This window comes from Corythoichthys intestinalis, chromosome 10 (assembly GCF_030265065.1).
Source record: "Corythoichthys intestinalis isolate RoL2023-P3 chromosome 10, ASM3026506v1, whole genome shotgun sequence".
Taxonomy (NCBI): domain Eukaryota; kingdom Metazoa; phylum Chordata; class Actinopteri; order Syngnathiformes; family Syngnathidae; genus Corythoichthys; species Corythoichthys intestinalis.
This window is the reverse complement of record NC_080404.1, coordinates 18,575,504-18,592,500: the sequence shown is the minus strand read 5'-3', so window position 1 is coordinate 18,592,500 and position 16,997 is coordinate 18,575,504. Positions and strand designations below refer to the sequence as shown.

The window sequence follows — 16,997 nt, the reverse complement described above, 5'->3', positions numbered from 1 at the left end:
TACGATATGAACACTGTTTACTCAACCTATAGAGTGGTATGAAAACGTATCTTAACTTTTTCGGAATTTCTCACCTTTCTGCAAAAAAAACACCATCAATTGTGATCTGACCTTTGTCAAAATCACACAGATGTAAAAAGTGTGCTTTAACTAAAATCACTCAAACATTTATAGGTTTTCATATTTCATTGAGGAAGTATGCAAACAATGACAGAAGGGGGAAATATATAGGAAGTGAACCATCACATTTAATATTTTGTGGCCCGCCCTTTGGCAGCAATAACTTCAACCCGACGCTTCCTGTAGCTATAGATCAGTCTGGCACATTGATCAGGACTAATCTTCACCCATTTTACTATACAAAACCGCTGCAGTTCAGTCATATTCCTGGGATGTCTGGCACGAATCACTGTCTTTAGGTCATGCCACAGTATCTCAATGGGGTTCAAGACTGGACTTTGACTTGGCCACTCCAGAACGTGTATTTTGTTCTTCTAAAACCATTCTGAAGTTGATTTACTTCTGTATTTTGGATCATTGTCTTGTTGCCGCATCCATTCTCTTTTTAGCTTCAACTGTCTGACAGATGGCCTCAGGTTTTCCTGCAAAACATCCTGATAAACTTTTGAATTCATTCTTCCATTAATGATTGCAAGTTGTCCAGGCCCCGAGACAGCAAAGCATGATGCTCCCTCCACCATGCTTCACGGTGGGGATGAGGTGTTGATGTTGATGAGCTGTTCCATTTTTCCTCTTCCTGTTGATGAGTGCACAGCGATATTGGACTGTGCCAGTGATTTCTGTAAGTCTTTAGCAGACGCTCAAGGGTTATTTTTTACCTCTCTGGGTATTATGCGCTAAACTCTTGGCGTCATCTTTGGTGGACGGCCACTCCTTGGGAGAGAAGCAACAGTGCCAAACTCTTTCCATTTGTAGACAACTTCTCTGACTGTCGATCAATAAACATCCAGGCTTTTATAGATGGTTTTGTATCCTTTGCCAGCTTTATACAAATCAATAATCCTTGATCGCAGGTGTTCAGACAGCTCTTTTGACCGAGCCATTATGCACATCAGACAATGCCTCTCATTCAGACGATTCTTACCAGGTGTGTGTTTTATTGTGGGCAGGGCAGCTTTAAACCACTCATCTGTGATTGGGCACACACCTGACTTGAATTGTGTGGTAAAAATTGGTTTGAATTGCTCTTTAAGTCTCCATAGGCAGAGGGTTCACTGAGTTATTTTTCGCCCTTCTGTCATTGTTTGCATGCTATCCTCATTAAAATAGGAAAACCTATAAATGGTTGGGTGTTTTAGTTAAAGCAGACGCTGTTTTTACATCTGTGTGATTTTGACAAAAATCAGATTACATTTGATGGTGATTTTATGCAGAAATGTGAGAAATTCCTAAAGGTTCAGATACTTTTTTATACCACTGTATATCAAGAAATCATGCGCACACCAGCTTCTTTGGTAAAAATTGCAATAAAAATTGACTAAATTTCTACAATGGCAACATTGCTGACCTCTGAAGAATGTCAAGAGGTTTGTTCCCAATCAATTCAAATTGGTAAATATTTTTTAAAAAAACACAAAGGCGCTCTAGCACCAACTTCTGATTTTTCTACCAAATGTTGACATTTCCAAATCATCAATACTGTGCCATAAAACCGACCCACAATAGAGTCTGAATTATTCTGGATGTCATCTTTTATGCAAATCTGTTTTTAAGTCAAAGTCTTTAAATGGAACCTCGGACTTAAAGACTTGTAGGCTCCAATAAGCAACAATTGTTCTCTCTTAAAAAAATATGTTATTAAAAACACATAAAATATCGCCATTGCCTTTAAAATCTATAACATTTGGGACATGTTTTTACATACGGAGGGCGTCATGTTTTATACACGCAATGGCCGCTCGGGATGGTGACGTAGATTGTCACTGTCACTTGAATACTACCAGGTTATTGCAATTCCTTTTACGCGGCAAGATGTCCAAAAGATGCGCTTACCGGGTAAAAGCAGCAAGTACTTTTTATTTGTGCTTTGTTTTGCCTCAAAATAATTATAAAATAATTATAATTGTAGCATATTTTGGCAACACCGTTTTTTTTCCTTCTCTCATCTCGTCTCATCCCGTCTTTCCTGTTCATTTTACTTTTTCTGCTTGTTTTGTGAAATATAGACATTTCCTCTCGGGTTCAAATTGAAAGGGTTGAACAGATGACATGATTGTGTCGATAAAGTCATACTCTGGAAGCCCGGCAGCGTGACTATGTGATTTCTCCGCCCTGCGACGTTAATACCAATGACGAAGTACTATTTAAACTAATTTAACAAATTGTAAAAAAAAACAAAAAACGAAAACATCAAGAGGGGTTTCAATATGAAATAATTTAAACTCATAATAACGTTTATCTTTTAAGAACTACAAGTCTTTCTTTCCGTGGATCCCTTTAAAAATGGCCTATGGTTGTTGAATGATACATGCGGTTTTACATCAATAATAGACAGGAAGCATTGGTCTGCGACCACGCATCCTTACTTTATAAAGCCTTTTCTTTCACTACAGAGGAATCATAGAATGTAAATAATCACATCACATCAGGTTCTAACTTGTTGCAATCGTTGTCATTGCCCTTTTTAACCAGTGTGAGACAGGAAATGCTCCAAGGCATATACAGTACCGAAAGGAAGGATGTATTACAGACAGATACTATCTTGAAACATTTGTAATTAAGAAATCTTTATCTCGCTTCTCTGATTTTCCGTCATCTGATAATAAAAATCAGATCCAACAAATTGGAACATGAACTGATTAGATCTACGTGTCATGTAGTAACAAATTTCTCTCATCTCCATCAGACATTGATGAGTGCAGACAGAATTCCGAGATCTGTGGTTTACATGCTGTCTGCAACAATCAGCCTGGCACCTTCCGCTGTGAATGTGTTGATGGATATCAGTTTGGCAGTGATGGCCACACATGTGTTGGTAGGCAATTGACTCAACAATTGAAATGATTTACAGTACACAAGCAATATTATTTCAAGTTGGACAATTTTGTATTGTTATATCAATTTGGCTCTGAAAGCGGCAATCAAAAAAACTAAACTTTTTTATCAAAACAAAAAGTTTTTGCTAGAGGTCTCTAGGCGTGTGCCGTTTACCGTTTTCAAGGTTTACCGTGGTATGTAAACGTCACGGTTTCAAAACCACAAAAATTTTCCGTCATACCGTAGTACGACATTAGCTATTTTTTGTGTCCCCAAAATGCAACGAAAAATGGCTTGGAGCAACAGCGCTCACCGCTCACCCTCCGGTTGTTGCTCTGTCATTGACACTGCTCTTGCTGTTGAAACTACACCTTAGCTTTTTCAAAACCCCCTCCAAAAAGTCTAGTCTAGTATGGGAGTATTTCGGCTACCGAAAAGAAACAGACGACCGCTACACCTCCAACATAATTTCACATCATCTGTCACTTTACACAAAATTGAAGGTAAGTAAACGCTGTCATGAACGTTTCCCACCAGCTAATAGAGTTTACTCCAGCGTGTTTCGTATGTAGGGCTGCAGGTATTGAATATTTTAGTAGTCGATTAATTGTTTAATCGGACTAGTTAGTTCGAATAATCAAGTAATCGGATAAGGAACATGAAAATTAAAATACATGAGCTGAGCCTTAAACGTTTTTTTTTTTTTTTTTTTAAATGAGGATGTATGTACAACAAAAGAACAATTGGCTAACTTACATAGAAAGGGTCTGCTAGCTTAAATGCTATAAAATGCTAAAGTTTTTTTTTTTTTTTTTTTTAACAATGCTCTTAACAAATGGTTCGGACACATATTCCCACAAAAAACGGCTAAATATACCTATAAACTAAATTATGAATGCATTAAAAACATTAGCTCAAACAAAAACTTGGTCTTAACAGGGAGCAGTTGGATTCAGCCAGGTGAAGCGAAGCAGACCAGAGGGCAGTGTAATCAATAAAACTAAATCCAAACACTTTCAAAATAAACATGACAACTTCATTTTAATTAAACGAATACTCGAAGCAACAAAATTTAATTCGATTATTTTTTTTCTAATCGAATACTCGAGTTAATCGATTAATCGTTGCAGCACTATTCGTGTGTCTAGCGACGGTAAAACAAGTAATATAACGTAAGCTTGTTAACAAGGCTATTAACGTGGCTAGTTAGCATGCCAAGACGGCTAACTTGTTACCTCACTAACCTCACTAAAAGCGTACTTTTGTAAAGTCTTCCGCCATTGTAAACATCTGTTCAAAAAACATTTTTATAATACAGCCTGTGATGTTTTTTCTTCCTGGCGACTTTCTTTGTTTTTTTTTGAGAGGGTATGAGTGTGTGTGTATAATGTGTAATTAATGATACACGAGTCATACACGTGCGGGCTGTCTCTTAACTCTCGCTCTCCATTTATATTCAACTAATTAATATTAATAGTAGTAGTGGTATATTAACCCAGAAAAGGTAAACATACTCACATTCCTGCATCATAACTTGGCATGAGAAATATATAGAAAATGAGCAAGTCTCTAAAAATGTTGAGATGTAGCTTCAAAGTCAGCGAAGTGTCTGATATACATATATTTTTAAATCGTTTATTTAGAAATGTTTTTACTTTTTCATGGAAAATAATTCTTTTTGTTCTATTGTTTAGCAACTTGAGCTGTGGCTGTGGGTTTAGTCTATAAGTTCTATTTATTTCATTTTATTTAAAATATTTATTTTTTGTTGTTGTTTTACTTATTTATTTTAACATATTCATGTCGATGTTCCAAATGCAAATATGTTGTTAAAAATTTTTAAATCCTGTTTAGTTGAATTTTTTTTAAACCTAAAAAAACCAAACACATTTTAGAACTATAATTGCAATACGTTACAATACATTTTTGCTTAAGGTTATCAGACCGTCAAAATCTCATACCGGCACATGACTAGAGGTCTCCTGATAGATAAATATAAGATGCAGATGTAGCTAATGATTTTTCTACCTAGTTGTTTTTTTAGCTAGCAGTTTTGTGTAGACATTTCTGCCTCAGCACGCTACATATTCTCAGCTGTATTTGTCTAACCGCCTTCCCTTGTCAGAGGTGAGTCGACCCGTGGACGCATGTGAAGAGGGTAGCCATACCTGTGACATTCCTGAGCGTGCTCAATGCAGCTACACTGGAGGCTCCTCATATATCTGCTCCTGCCTACCAGGCTTCGAAGGCGATGGAAGAGTCTGCCAAGGTAAAACCTCAGAGACACAAATCCACTACACTGCCTTGAATTGTTGCACCATCTGCTCATGAGCGGGGGAAGTAAGCTGAGTTACATCATGTATTTTCTGGAACGGAGTAGTAAAACATAGAAAACAGATGGACATATCAGAGTAAAGCTCCTTCTTTTGGCTGCTCATCAGTAAGGCTCATTCATAGTGTTAGTTTGATTCGCTAACCAAAACTGTCCACAACCCATAACATGAGATAGAGAACAACGATTTCTGTTATTTTTGCCTTGAAGATATAGACGAGTGCCAGCCCGGCAGGTGCCACCAGGACGCAGTGTGCTACAACACCCAGGGGTCCTTCACCTGCCAGTGTAGGCCGGGTTACTACGGTGATGGCTTCTATTGCTCCCCAGGTACGTTCGAAGGCATGCTGCCAACTTTTTGCCGTGTTGGGCCAACGAATAACTTCAACAGCAAATGTGATTTTACACTCCTTGGTGGACTGACAGGAAACATGTGTTCTGTTATGTCTGCTAACATCCAGCTGCTCTGTTTTGGATGGCTGCCACTGGAGGGGAGCCAGTTTGGTAATAGTGTTCATAGTTCTGCATACAAACTGAGTAGTACAAATATACAAAGTGGATCATTCACATTCTCACTATTGTTTATTCCACCCATCTGTGTGCAGCTGGCATCTGTTTTCATTGACCTTTTGATAGCTATCATGTCTTATGTGGGATGTGGGAGTTTTTGAGTAATTGAAGATTAAACAAGGAGAAAGGGTCATAGCATCCACGTCCATGCATTTCTTTCAGAGCGGACAAAAACGCAATGCGAGAACCATCGAGACAGTCTTCTCGGTGTGACTGAGTTTGGACCCCGGGGTCCACGACCCCCGGTTGGACAGTACGTCCCCACATGTGATGAACACGGGAACTACGAGCCCATGCAGTGTCATGGCAGCACAGGGCACTGTTGGTGCGTGGACCGAAACGGACAGGAGATTCCAGGGACGCGGTCTCGGTCTGGCAGTAGACCCATGTGTGAGTAAATAACACATTACCTCATATGCATAGACTCCATTACATTGGGGAATCCTTTTTTTTTTTTTTTTTTTTTTTTGGTCTTACAGCTGTTTTTAAATCATTTTTGGGTGCACAAAACTGAGAGTTTTTGAATTATAAGACCCCAATTTTCTTCAAATCAAATCAAATACTTCATACAAAAAAGTTGGGGTCAGTTTTGGATTTCGCACTCATAAAATTGTGAGAACAGCTGACCTCAAAGAATAGATTTTAATTTCAAATAGTTACTCAGTGTTTTTGTCATATGCTAATAGATAACCAAAATGTTTTGCTGGTTTTATGTGTTGTTTATAATTCATGTTTTACTACTACAGTGGGGCAAATAAGTATTTAGTCAACCACTAATTGTGCAAGTTCTCCCACTTGAAAATATTAGAGAGGCCTGTAATTGTCAACATGGTTAAACCTCAACCATGAGAGACAGAATGTGGAAAAAAAAACAACAGAAAATCACATTGTTTGATTTTTAAATAATTTATTTGCAAATCATGGGGGAAAAGAAGTATTTGGTCAGTACCAAAAGTTCATCTCATTACTTTGTTATGTACCCTTTGTTGGCAATAACGGAGGCCAAATGTTTTTTGTAATTCTCCACAAGCTTTTCACACACTGTTGCTGATATTTTGGCCCATTCTTCCATGCAAATCTCCTCTAGAGCAGTGATGTTTTGGGGCTGTCGTTGGGCAACACGGACTTTCAACTCCCTGCGCAGATTTTCTATGGGGTTGAGACCTGGAGACTGGCTAGGCCACTCTAGGACCTTAAAATGCATCTTACAAAGCCACTCCTTTGTTGCCCTGGCTGTGTGTTTGGGATCATTGTCGTGCTGAAAGACCCAGCCACGTCTCATCTTCAATGCCCTTGCTGATAGAAGGAGATTTTCACTCAAAATCTCTCGATACATGACCCCATTCATTCTTTCCTCTACACAGATCAGTCGTCCTGGTCCCTTTGCAGAAAAACAGCCCCAAAGCATGATGTTTCCACCCCCATGCTTCACAGTGGGTATGGTGCAAATCAGTATTCTTTTTCCTCCAAACAAGAGAACCTGTGTTTCTACCAAAAAGTTCTATTTTGGTTTCATCTGACCATAACACATTCTCCCAGTTGTCTTCTGGATCATCCAAATGCTCTCTAGCGAACCCCAGACGGGCCTGGACGTGTACTTTCTTCAGCAGGGGGACACGTCTGGCAGTGCAGGATTTGAGTCCCTGCCTGTGCATTGTGTTACTGATAGTAGCCTTTGTTACTGTGGTCCCAGCTCTCTGTAGGTCATTCACTAGGTCCCCCCGTGTGGTTCTGGGATTTTTGCTTCCCGTTCTTGTTATCATTTTGACGCCACGGGGTGAGGAGGGAGTTGAAAGTCTGTGTTGCCCAACGACAGCCCCAAAACACCACTGCTCTAGAGGCGATCTGCATGGAGGAATGGGCCAAAATACCAGCAACAGTGTGTGAAAAGCTTGTGAAGAGTTACAGAAAATGTTTGGCCTCCGTTATTGCCAACAAAGGGTACATAACAAAGTAATGAGATGAACTTTTGGTATAGACCCTACCCACGTGACGTCACAGCTCCGCTCTCCTGAATGGTACCGCCCACTTGTCCGTCAAAACATAGTGTTAACCTGTTACGGCTACGTACATTTCTCCTATTTACGGCGTGTTTTTCTGCTCCTTAACATTAATAATCAAAATGGTGAAGGCGTGTGTGGCTGTTGGTTGCACTAACAGAGAAGATGGAAGGAGAGACTTGAAGTTTTACCGTATTCCGAGGGATCCAAAGAGGAGAGCGAAATGGACGGCTGCAATTCGACGTGAAAACTGGGCACCAAAAAATCACCACAGACTATGTAGTAGTCATTTTATATCCGGTAAGATGCATTTAAGATATACTTAGGGGGTTTTGGGCTGACAAATAACCACAATTAAGATCATTGCGAGGCTAATCGCCGACAACATACGACGTAGTACGACATAGTTTCAAATTCAAGATGTTTGTGACTTCCCTTTCTTCCACCATCGTTATTTTTTGAATAATATTTAGCTGGTACCAAGTGAAAGAAACTGGCCTCGTCTACGGAGCTGACAAATAACCACAATTAAGATCATTGCGAGGCTAATCGCCGACAACATACGACGTAGTACGACATAGTTTCAAATTCAAGATGTTTGTGACTTCCCTTTCTTCCACCATCGTTATTTTTTTTAATAATATTTAGCTGGTACCAAGTGAAAGAAACTGGCCTCGTCTATGGAGCTGACAAATAACCACAATTAAGATCATTGCGAGGCTAATCGCCGACAACATACGACGTAGTACGACATAGTTTCAAATTCAAGATGTTTGTGACTTCCCTTTCTTCCACCATCGTTATTTTTTTGAATAATATTTAGCTGGTACCAAGTGAAAGAAACTGGCCTCGTCTACGGGGCTGACAAATAACCACAATTAAGATCATTGCTAGGCTAATCGCCGACAACATACACGTATGTATGTCGTGAGAGTGCTATCGCTAAACCATATAAACATTAAAAGCCTTAACTCCATTGACAAACGACATGAAATACATTAGACTTGACAGTGGATGTTAGCAATAACAAAAGATTTTGAATTGAAAATTTCGTAACTCACCTTTCCAAGCACAAGATAGATTCCTGCCGAACGAGGACCTGTTTCACCCAACCAGCAACGAAGTATTTATAAGCCTCCAAGCTCTTGAAGTTTTTCAAATTTTCGTGGGAATAGGCTGATTTTGTGTGGACAAGATAATTGTAAATATCAGCGTAGCAGATGTCAGGCAGACAGGGCGAAGACAGTGGGTCGAAAAACATCGATTTGGGCATCAAATATGGATCTGGCGACTGTATAGAACGAAGCTTTTCCTCATAACGCCTTTTATGCAACAGATCCAGTGAGTTTGCGGCATCAGAAAGCACCGGGTCTTCCATGAAATGCATTTTAAATTCCGCCATCAATTGAAAACAATGCTAATACAGAGTCAAAATGACGGACAAGTGGGCGGAACCATACAGCGAGCACGTGGTTTTATGACGTTGGTGGGTAGGCTCTATTGACCAAATACTTCTTTTCCCCCATGATTTGCAAATAAATTATTTAAAAATCAAATGTGATTTTCTGTTTTTTTTTCTTCCACATTCTGTCTCTCATGGTTGAGGTTTAACCATGTTGACAATTACAGCCCTCTCTAATATTTTGAAGTGGGAGAACTTGCACAATTAGTGGTTGACTAAATACTTATTTGCCCCACTGTATATTTAACTTACTGCCTTCTTGATTGGGTCCCAATTGTAAAAATCGATGTGCTGTCTCAACTGTTTTTTACCTGGTTAGATAAAGGTCTAATAGTATTAATAATATTAGGGCTGCAGTTAACGAATATTTTAGTAATCGAGTATTCTACTGAAAATTCCTTCGATTAATCAATTTTTTATTTATTTTTTTTAGATAAAGAGCAATTATAAATATACATGAGAAAACAAGACATTTCACCTAATATTTTTAGACAATCCGTGTCTTTATTTTAGATGTACATTTTTGAAAAACAGCCAACAATGGGGTACCGCACGCTACACGTCGCTTCCGCTCATTCATATTTATGACGTTAGCTTCTGTGACTATGCTGTTAGCTAAGGGGGGACAAGCTTTTGTTTGTCCCCATTAGGAAATGAATGGGAATAGTGTATGACGGAGATGTTTACAGAGCTAAACCTACCAATTCTGTCCGAAAATGATGTCCCTGGTGCCAAATTCACTGGTAAAGATGTGGAAGAACATACAAATGTTCAGTTAAAGAGATGGCTTGAGTGTCGACGGCTGATAAAGACGGAAAAAAACGAGCCGACCTAAGCTTCCCTTAGCTTTTTTATCGACACCTTTTTCTTACGCCACTGACAATGACAGTCTCCTGTTTCAACAATCTATCCTTTACCACCATAAGCTCTTTCTTATATATTATATCCCCTGGTTGTCTTACGTCTCTGACCGTTCTTTTGGAGTACATTGCTGTTTTGTGTAGCGATCGCAGATGCTACTCGTTGACAGCCAACGAACGCTTCATTTTTTTATTAATAAAATATCTTCATTCTATTAATTTATTTACACTTCCCCCTTACTAAACTTGTTTCTTTACAACAGAAAAGGTAACAACGGTGGCAGTCGGATACCACTTTATTATTTTTTTTTTTCAGGTCATTCATTCATTGTCAGACAGAAGTAGCATGAAAAACGCCACGCTAAAAAAAATAACTCAAAATATCAAAATGGCTTACCTCTTGGCACAAACAAAATGTTTACTGCATATGAAATGTGAACGGCTTCACTTTGCTGGCGTTAAACTGGTCTTTTAGACGTCCGCGCCATAGTAGCATTGTAGCTCCATTCTTCACATTTTTTGGTTCCGGGAGAGTATGAAGAAAACATCCTTCATATGTCGTAATGTCTAGAGTCGTTTCTACAAGTTCCATAGTAGCAGTGAATAATCGGCATGTCTGTTTTTGAAAGATTACTGGAGAAAGAAGGCCAAAATATAATGGTTTGCATGCAAGGGCGTGTATATAATGTCCTACTTCCGCTTTACGATGCAACGTCACGGTCTAAAAATAGCCTGCGTGCGGTACGCTATTGCATCTTAGATGTGAATAGAAAAAAAACCCCCAACAAATTCACTGTTTTCACTCAAAAACATAAGATCTTATTTTTTAAAAAAAAAATCTTATTTCTTACCTAAAATGTCATTCCGCTTCATAACACACATCACTTATAAGTTAGGTGTTTTTCCTCCCTGTTTCAATTGAATTTCCATTTGTGTCAAGCTATTTTTAAATTCTTGTTAAGTTTTAAGTTTAAGTGTAAATTGTAAGTCCTGATAAGATTGTGAGTTTTTGTAGTGTTCAACATAAATGTATGATACCTGCTGTATTGGAGCATATTAGGCCACAGTGCTACTTGGTGTTTTATCCATCAATGACTACCGAGCTAAAACTGACAGTTATTTTTATTTTTTTATTTTATTTTACACCCCCATCATTCTACAGCACTGTGTTTTTACAGAATAAATAAAGCCTGTATGGAAGACACGTTAGCCACGCATCGACAGTTGTCATAATTAATGGAAACCTAGCCCTCCGCAGGGCTAACGTTATGTTAGGAAGGTACAGTGACGTTAATCTTATTTATTAGCACTATGTTAACTTAATTTGACTTTGTCCAAGTATGGCTCCTCTGCTCTTGGAGTAAACGTGGTGCCTTCGGTGGAGCCCGGGCTAGGCGGGCGGGTCGCAGTGGGGCTCAGGTTTCGGGGGTGGTCATCGGTTGCGGGGTCCAGCCTGGGGTGCGGAAGCGTCGACGGGGCCGCGGGTAGCCGGGGCCTGGCGGGGGAAGTGTTATGCAGGCGCTGTCTTACTTTGAATACATGAAACAGTGTTCGCCTTGGATTCCAGCTTGAAATGATTCCACACTTTTCACATTTTCTGCTTTTTCTTGGTGCCATTCTCTTCGCCTTAGTCGGCTTCTTCGTCATTACCTCTATATTCGTGCGTGGTTGAAATCAAATATATCCACTGCCTCTCCCTTCCTCTACGCATGTGACGTCAGCAAGTTGTGCCGCATTAAAAGTAGTCTGGGCAAAATGTCATGCTTAGAGCTGGCAAAATTAAAAGATTCCTCGAGGTGGAGAAGATGCCTCGATCAATTTTCAAAATTGAGTTACTCTAATTATTCGAGTAATCGTTTCAGGTCTAAATAACATTAATAATATATATTTTTTGTTTTTTTCTTTTTAACCTGTCCTGTTCAGCTGTTTGACACAGAGAATGGAAGTCTAAGTGCCCGGGTTGTCTGAACAGTTTTAATGTTTCACATTGAGAGTCTGATATACTCCTATTGTGATCATTCAAAATACCTTTTTTTTTTTTTATGACAAAGCAGCGAACAGGAAGAGATTATGGGGGACAGAAGAAAAGCAACACAAGAGAAGAAAGAAAAGAAACACATACACAAACAACAACAAGAAATACATAGAACATCTAGACTAATTATTTATATGCTAGTGCCATCGTCAGCAAGATGTATTTCCGGTTTACACCATGTGGGGGCCTATTGACCAGTGAAAGAGGGGGGCGGGGGTGGGGGTGTCTATAAGCTAAGTGATTAAAAGAGAGTGTGCACAAATCAGTTCTGTGATCTAGAACCCAGTAATCATGTGAATCTCTTATGACTGTAAGCCCGTTGGCGACCAACCCTACGCTGCCCATCGCCAATCCCGGCACCAGGACCGGGATTGGCGGGAAATAATATTAGTAATATAACGGGTACACTGTAGGACAACATGCTAGCTTTGATGCTAATTTCCCACCCTACAAATACTTAGGTGATTTGTGATGTTCTTTTTATCAATGTTCTTTTAGGTATTGACCATGGTGAGGTGAAACCACCCATTGGACCCACCCCTCGACCAGATGTATACCCCCTTCCTCCTGGCACACACTTGTTGTATGCCCAGAGTGGTAGGATAGAGCATGTCCCGCTGGAAGGCTATGACATGAGGAAAGAAGACGCCAAGCCCATCCTTCATCTGCCTGTGAGTTACTGCTAATCAACTCATCCTTAGGATATACAGTATATATGTTTAAACATCCAATGACAGTTAATGCTAACAAGTGTAAGGTGATTCATGTGGGCTAATAAGTGGTCTACATTTTTTCCACTACTATGAAGCTGTTATTTTGCAGGCGTCAGGTGAGGTGTCTCATAAAGTGCTTGTAAAAAGCTGCATGATTCCTGTTGTATTCATCCTGCTTCCAAAGGCTGCACGGATTCTGGGTTGCGTTTTATTGGAGGCACATGGTGGCATTCTCCCTAATTGCAAACACCCGCTCTGCCGAATTGAAATCTGCATTTCTTCTACGTCTAATTTTTACACCAGCTGGTCTGATGTCTGGCCCAGCTTCTTCTCGGTGCTGTTTGTGTTGATTTATGTCCTTCCATTAATGTCAGAAAATACATCTGCTTCGTGTTTGTATTTGCAACCATTGGTGTTTTGAAGTAAGCGGAGTTCAAAGCTGTTGTTTGGCGCCTGCTCCACAGGAGAAAGTGGTCATTGGAGTGGCCTACGACTGTGTGGACAAGATGATCTACTGGACGGAAATCACGTCTCCTTCAATCAGCAAGGCCAGTATCCAAGGGGGAGAGCCCGTGACAGTCATTCGATCAGGTACCACTTCCTTACCTGTACCTGTATCATAACATCCTCTGAGGAAACAAATGTTTACATAGTATCTGTTTTTGTCAAAGACTTACAGAGCCCAGAGGGGATCGCAATCGACCACTTGGGACGAACCATGTTTTGGACTGATTCTGTGACGGACCGCATCGAGGTGGCCTCGCTTGACGGCTCTCAGCGACGTGTCATCGTAGACTCTGGTCTGGTCAACCCTCGTGCTATTATTGTGGACCCTCCAAATGGGTGTGTAAGAGTTACAAAACAGTAGTTTGTGGTTGTAAATATTTGTACCTTTTTATTTTTGCACATTAACCCAGCCTGCACCTTAACCCAGCCTACATCAATGAAGGAAGGCTCGACACAATGGCACCGCACACAACACGTCACTTTTGCTCATTAATATTCACGACGTTAGCAACTGTTGCTAGGCGGATCAAGCTTACGTTTGTCCCTAATGCTAAATGCATGTAAATAGTAGTGTTGCACTGATACCATTTTTTGGGCCCGATACCAATACAGATACCTGGCTGTGCAGTATCTGCCGATACCGATACCATTCCGATACCACTCTGTTGGCAAAAAAAAAAAAATATATATATATATATATATATATATATATATATATGTATGTATATATATATACGTATAAGGGATGCAACAATATAGTTAAGTCATGGTTCGGTACGATTTTCGATACAATTCAATACATTTAATGCTCTGAAACAGAAAATATAACTGTTATTATTTATTTATTTATTTTTTTTATTTGCTAACAAGCAAAAATAACAGTGCCATCATATAAACAAGCATTTTGGTGCATAATATTTATGTGCTTACTACTTATTGAGCTGTAGAAATTTTGCATATAAGTGCTGAGAACAATCTTTACTGTTTGTAAAGTGGGGCACACTGTTGATTGCTGCAGCTCTCTTAGCAGCTATATTTACCATATAAGCAAAACATCCTATTTGTGGTCCGAGTCCATCTGTAACATGTACTGAATTAACAGTATTTGCAGCATTATCTATAGTCACTGGTATGGATTGATTTGACCTGCTTAACTTCCATTCAGTCATGGCGGTTTCTAATTCATCAATGGACAATATGGCGTCGCTCTGGGCTCACGCAGCTAATGGCATGGTATCTAATGTAGCACATCTAGGTTTCTATTTGATGATATCTAGTGTGTGCGCGCGAAAGTTGGCATGGGATCTAACATAGGACATCTAGGTTGCTATTTGATGATATCTAGTGTGCGCGCTGCGCCGCTAGAGTGTTTTATGGCCGCAGAAGTCACTTCTGCTCATTACTGCACAACACCAGTATATGACATTCGACTTTCATAAACAGAACGAGTTTGAAGTACGCCGCTCTTAATTTCCCACTCATTGTTCATCATGAAACCATGAGTTTGCTTAGTCTCCCACGGTCTTAACCTTTCTGATCCCATCGGCGGTACAACAACAGGCGTTAGCTTACGCATGCTAATTGTTTGTGAATGTTATGTTAGATGAGCAGCGTAACATCCCGGATATGCGTTGTAGTTAACATCCTTAATATTGATATCGAAGGTGTTAATTTCGTTTGGTAAATTCGAGACAAAGACATACAAATGTCATGCATCGGGATTTGGGAAGTTAGCACACGTGGGGAGGACCGTACATTTGCGTCCAAGTGATGCCAGTAGATGGTATCGGCGCCCTAAATGTTGGTACTCGTCGATACCGATACCACCAATTCGGGCCGGATCGGCGCCCCCTGCCGATAGTGGTATCGGTATTGGTGCAACTTTAGTAAATAGTGTAGAAATTATATGTTTACTGAGCTAAACCTACCAATTCTGTCCGAAAATGATGTCCCTGGTGCCAAATTCACTGGTAAAGATGTAGAAAAACATACAAATGTTTAGTTAAAGAGATGACTTGAGTGTCAAGGACTGAGAAAGACGGGAAAAAGAGCCGACTTGATCCAGAGGTAGCTTTTTTATCAACACCTTTTTCTTGTGTGCATTGCCTTACGCCACTGACAATGACATTCTCCTGTTTCATCAATCTATCCTTTACCACCACCCTGTCTTTCTTATATATTATATCCTCTGGTTGTCTTACGTCTCTGACTGTTCTTGGGGGTAATTTATATTGCTATTTTTGTGTAGCGATCGCAAATGCTACTCAGTGACAGCCAATGAACACTTTTAATTTTTTCATGATTAAAAACCTTAATTCTATAATTTATTTACACTTCCCCCTTACTAAAGTTGTTTTTTTACAACAGAAAAGATAACAACAGTGGCAGTCAGATACCATTTTTTTTTTTCAGGTAATTAATTGTCAGACAGAAGCAGTAAACCAAGTAAAAAATATCAAAATGGCTTACCTCTTCGGGGCAGGCAATGGATCAGCATTGTCATCTGTAGGACCATGGCCCCCAACAAAATGTTTACTGCATAGAAAAGTGAATGGCTTCTTTCTTTGGACATCCGCACAGGTTGATCCATTGTTCACATATTTTCCTCCCGGGTTTTTGGCTTCGGGAAACGTATGAAGAAAACATTCTTCATATGACGTAATGTCTAGAGTCGTTTCTACAAATTCCATAGCAGCAGTGTTTACTCGGCATGTTTTTTTTTTTTTAAACATTACGGGCAGAAAACAAGCAGTACAAACATTGGTTGTATGCAAGGGCGCTTCTATGTTGACTAACTTCTGGTTTAAGATATGTGACATCACGGTCTAAAAATAGCATTCGTTTGGTACGCTATTAATCTTAAAATGAGGGTTCTGTTTAGTTATTCGTAAACTATGATTCTCCAAGGATTTTCAATTGGGTTGATGTCAGGGGATTTGCTCGGCCAATGAAGGTGTCTATTTACTTCTAACATATCAGTATATTTCATCACTGTTTTGTACCATTTAATAAAATAGCATTTAAAACATTTTGCACAATGATTATTACTACATGTCATTACAACAGTAATCTGTACTGGGCCGACTGGAACCGAGACGGTCCCAAGATTGAGACATCTTACATGGACGGATCCAACAGACGAGTGCTGGTGAAAGACGATCTAGGCCTTCCCAATGGTTTAACCTACGACGCCCAGAGCTCTTTGCTGTGTTGGGCGGACGCTGGTAGGGCGGACGATTCATCGATAAAGTGACGTTTGATGGTCAGAACTGACACGTATCTTGCCTGTAGGCACACATAAAGTGGAATGCACCAATCCTGTCCGAGGTGATCGCAGACAAATCACGGAGGGCATTCAATACCCATTTGGTGTTACGTCGTTTGGAAAGAACATCTACTACACTGACTGGAGGAGGTTTGAAACTTATGCAACTACATTACTATCAACTTGATACCGGCTAGGTTTTCCCCATCTGCTGTATTTTCTATGTTGAGTGGTGTTATCGGCGGGGGTTGGGATC

General features: G+C 39.8%; 1 protein-coding gene across 3 annotated transcripts in view; it reads left to right on the top strand.

The window, feature by feature from the left end:
• Window positions 1-16,997, top strand: part of nid1a (nidogen 1a) — a 34,505-nt gene that overhangs the window by 16,247 nt on the left and 1,261 nt on the right. For 2 of the 3 annotated variants that reach the window (XM_057849066.1, XM_057849067.1), the window contains exons 10-18: window positions 2,867-2,995; window positions 5,123-5,266; window positions 5,540-5,659; window positions 6,062-6,289; window positions 12,755-12,927; window positions 13,434-13,560; window positions 13,641-13,812; window positions 16,543-16,700; window positions 16,768-16,891. In XM_057849066.1, coding sequence (XP_057705049.1) covers window positions 2,867-2,995; window positions 5,123-5,266; window positions 5,540-5,659; window positions 6,062-6,289; window positions 12,755-12,927; window positions 13,434-13,560; window positions 13,641-13,812; window positions 16,543-16,700; window positions 16,768-16,891 — 1,375 coding nt within the window. The remainder of the gene's footprint in view (window positions 1-2,866; window positions 2,996-5,122; window positions 5,267-5,539; window positions 5,660-6,061; window positions 6,290-12,754; window positions 12,928-13,433; window positions 13,561-13,640; window positions 13,813-16,542; window positions 16,701-16,767; window positions 16,892-16,997) is intronic. The other variant, XM_057849068.1, reaches the window with a different exon arrangement.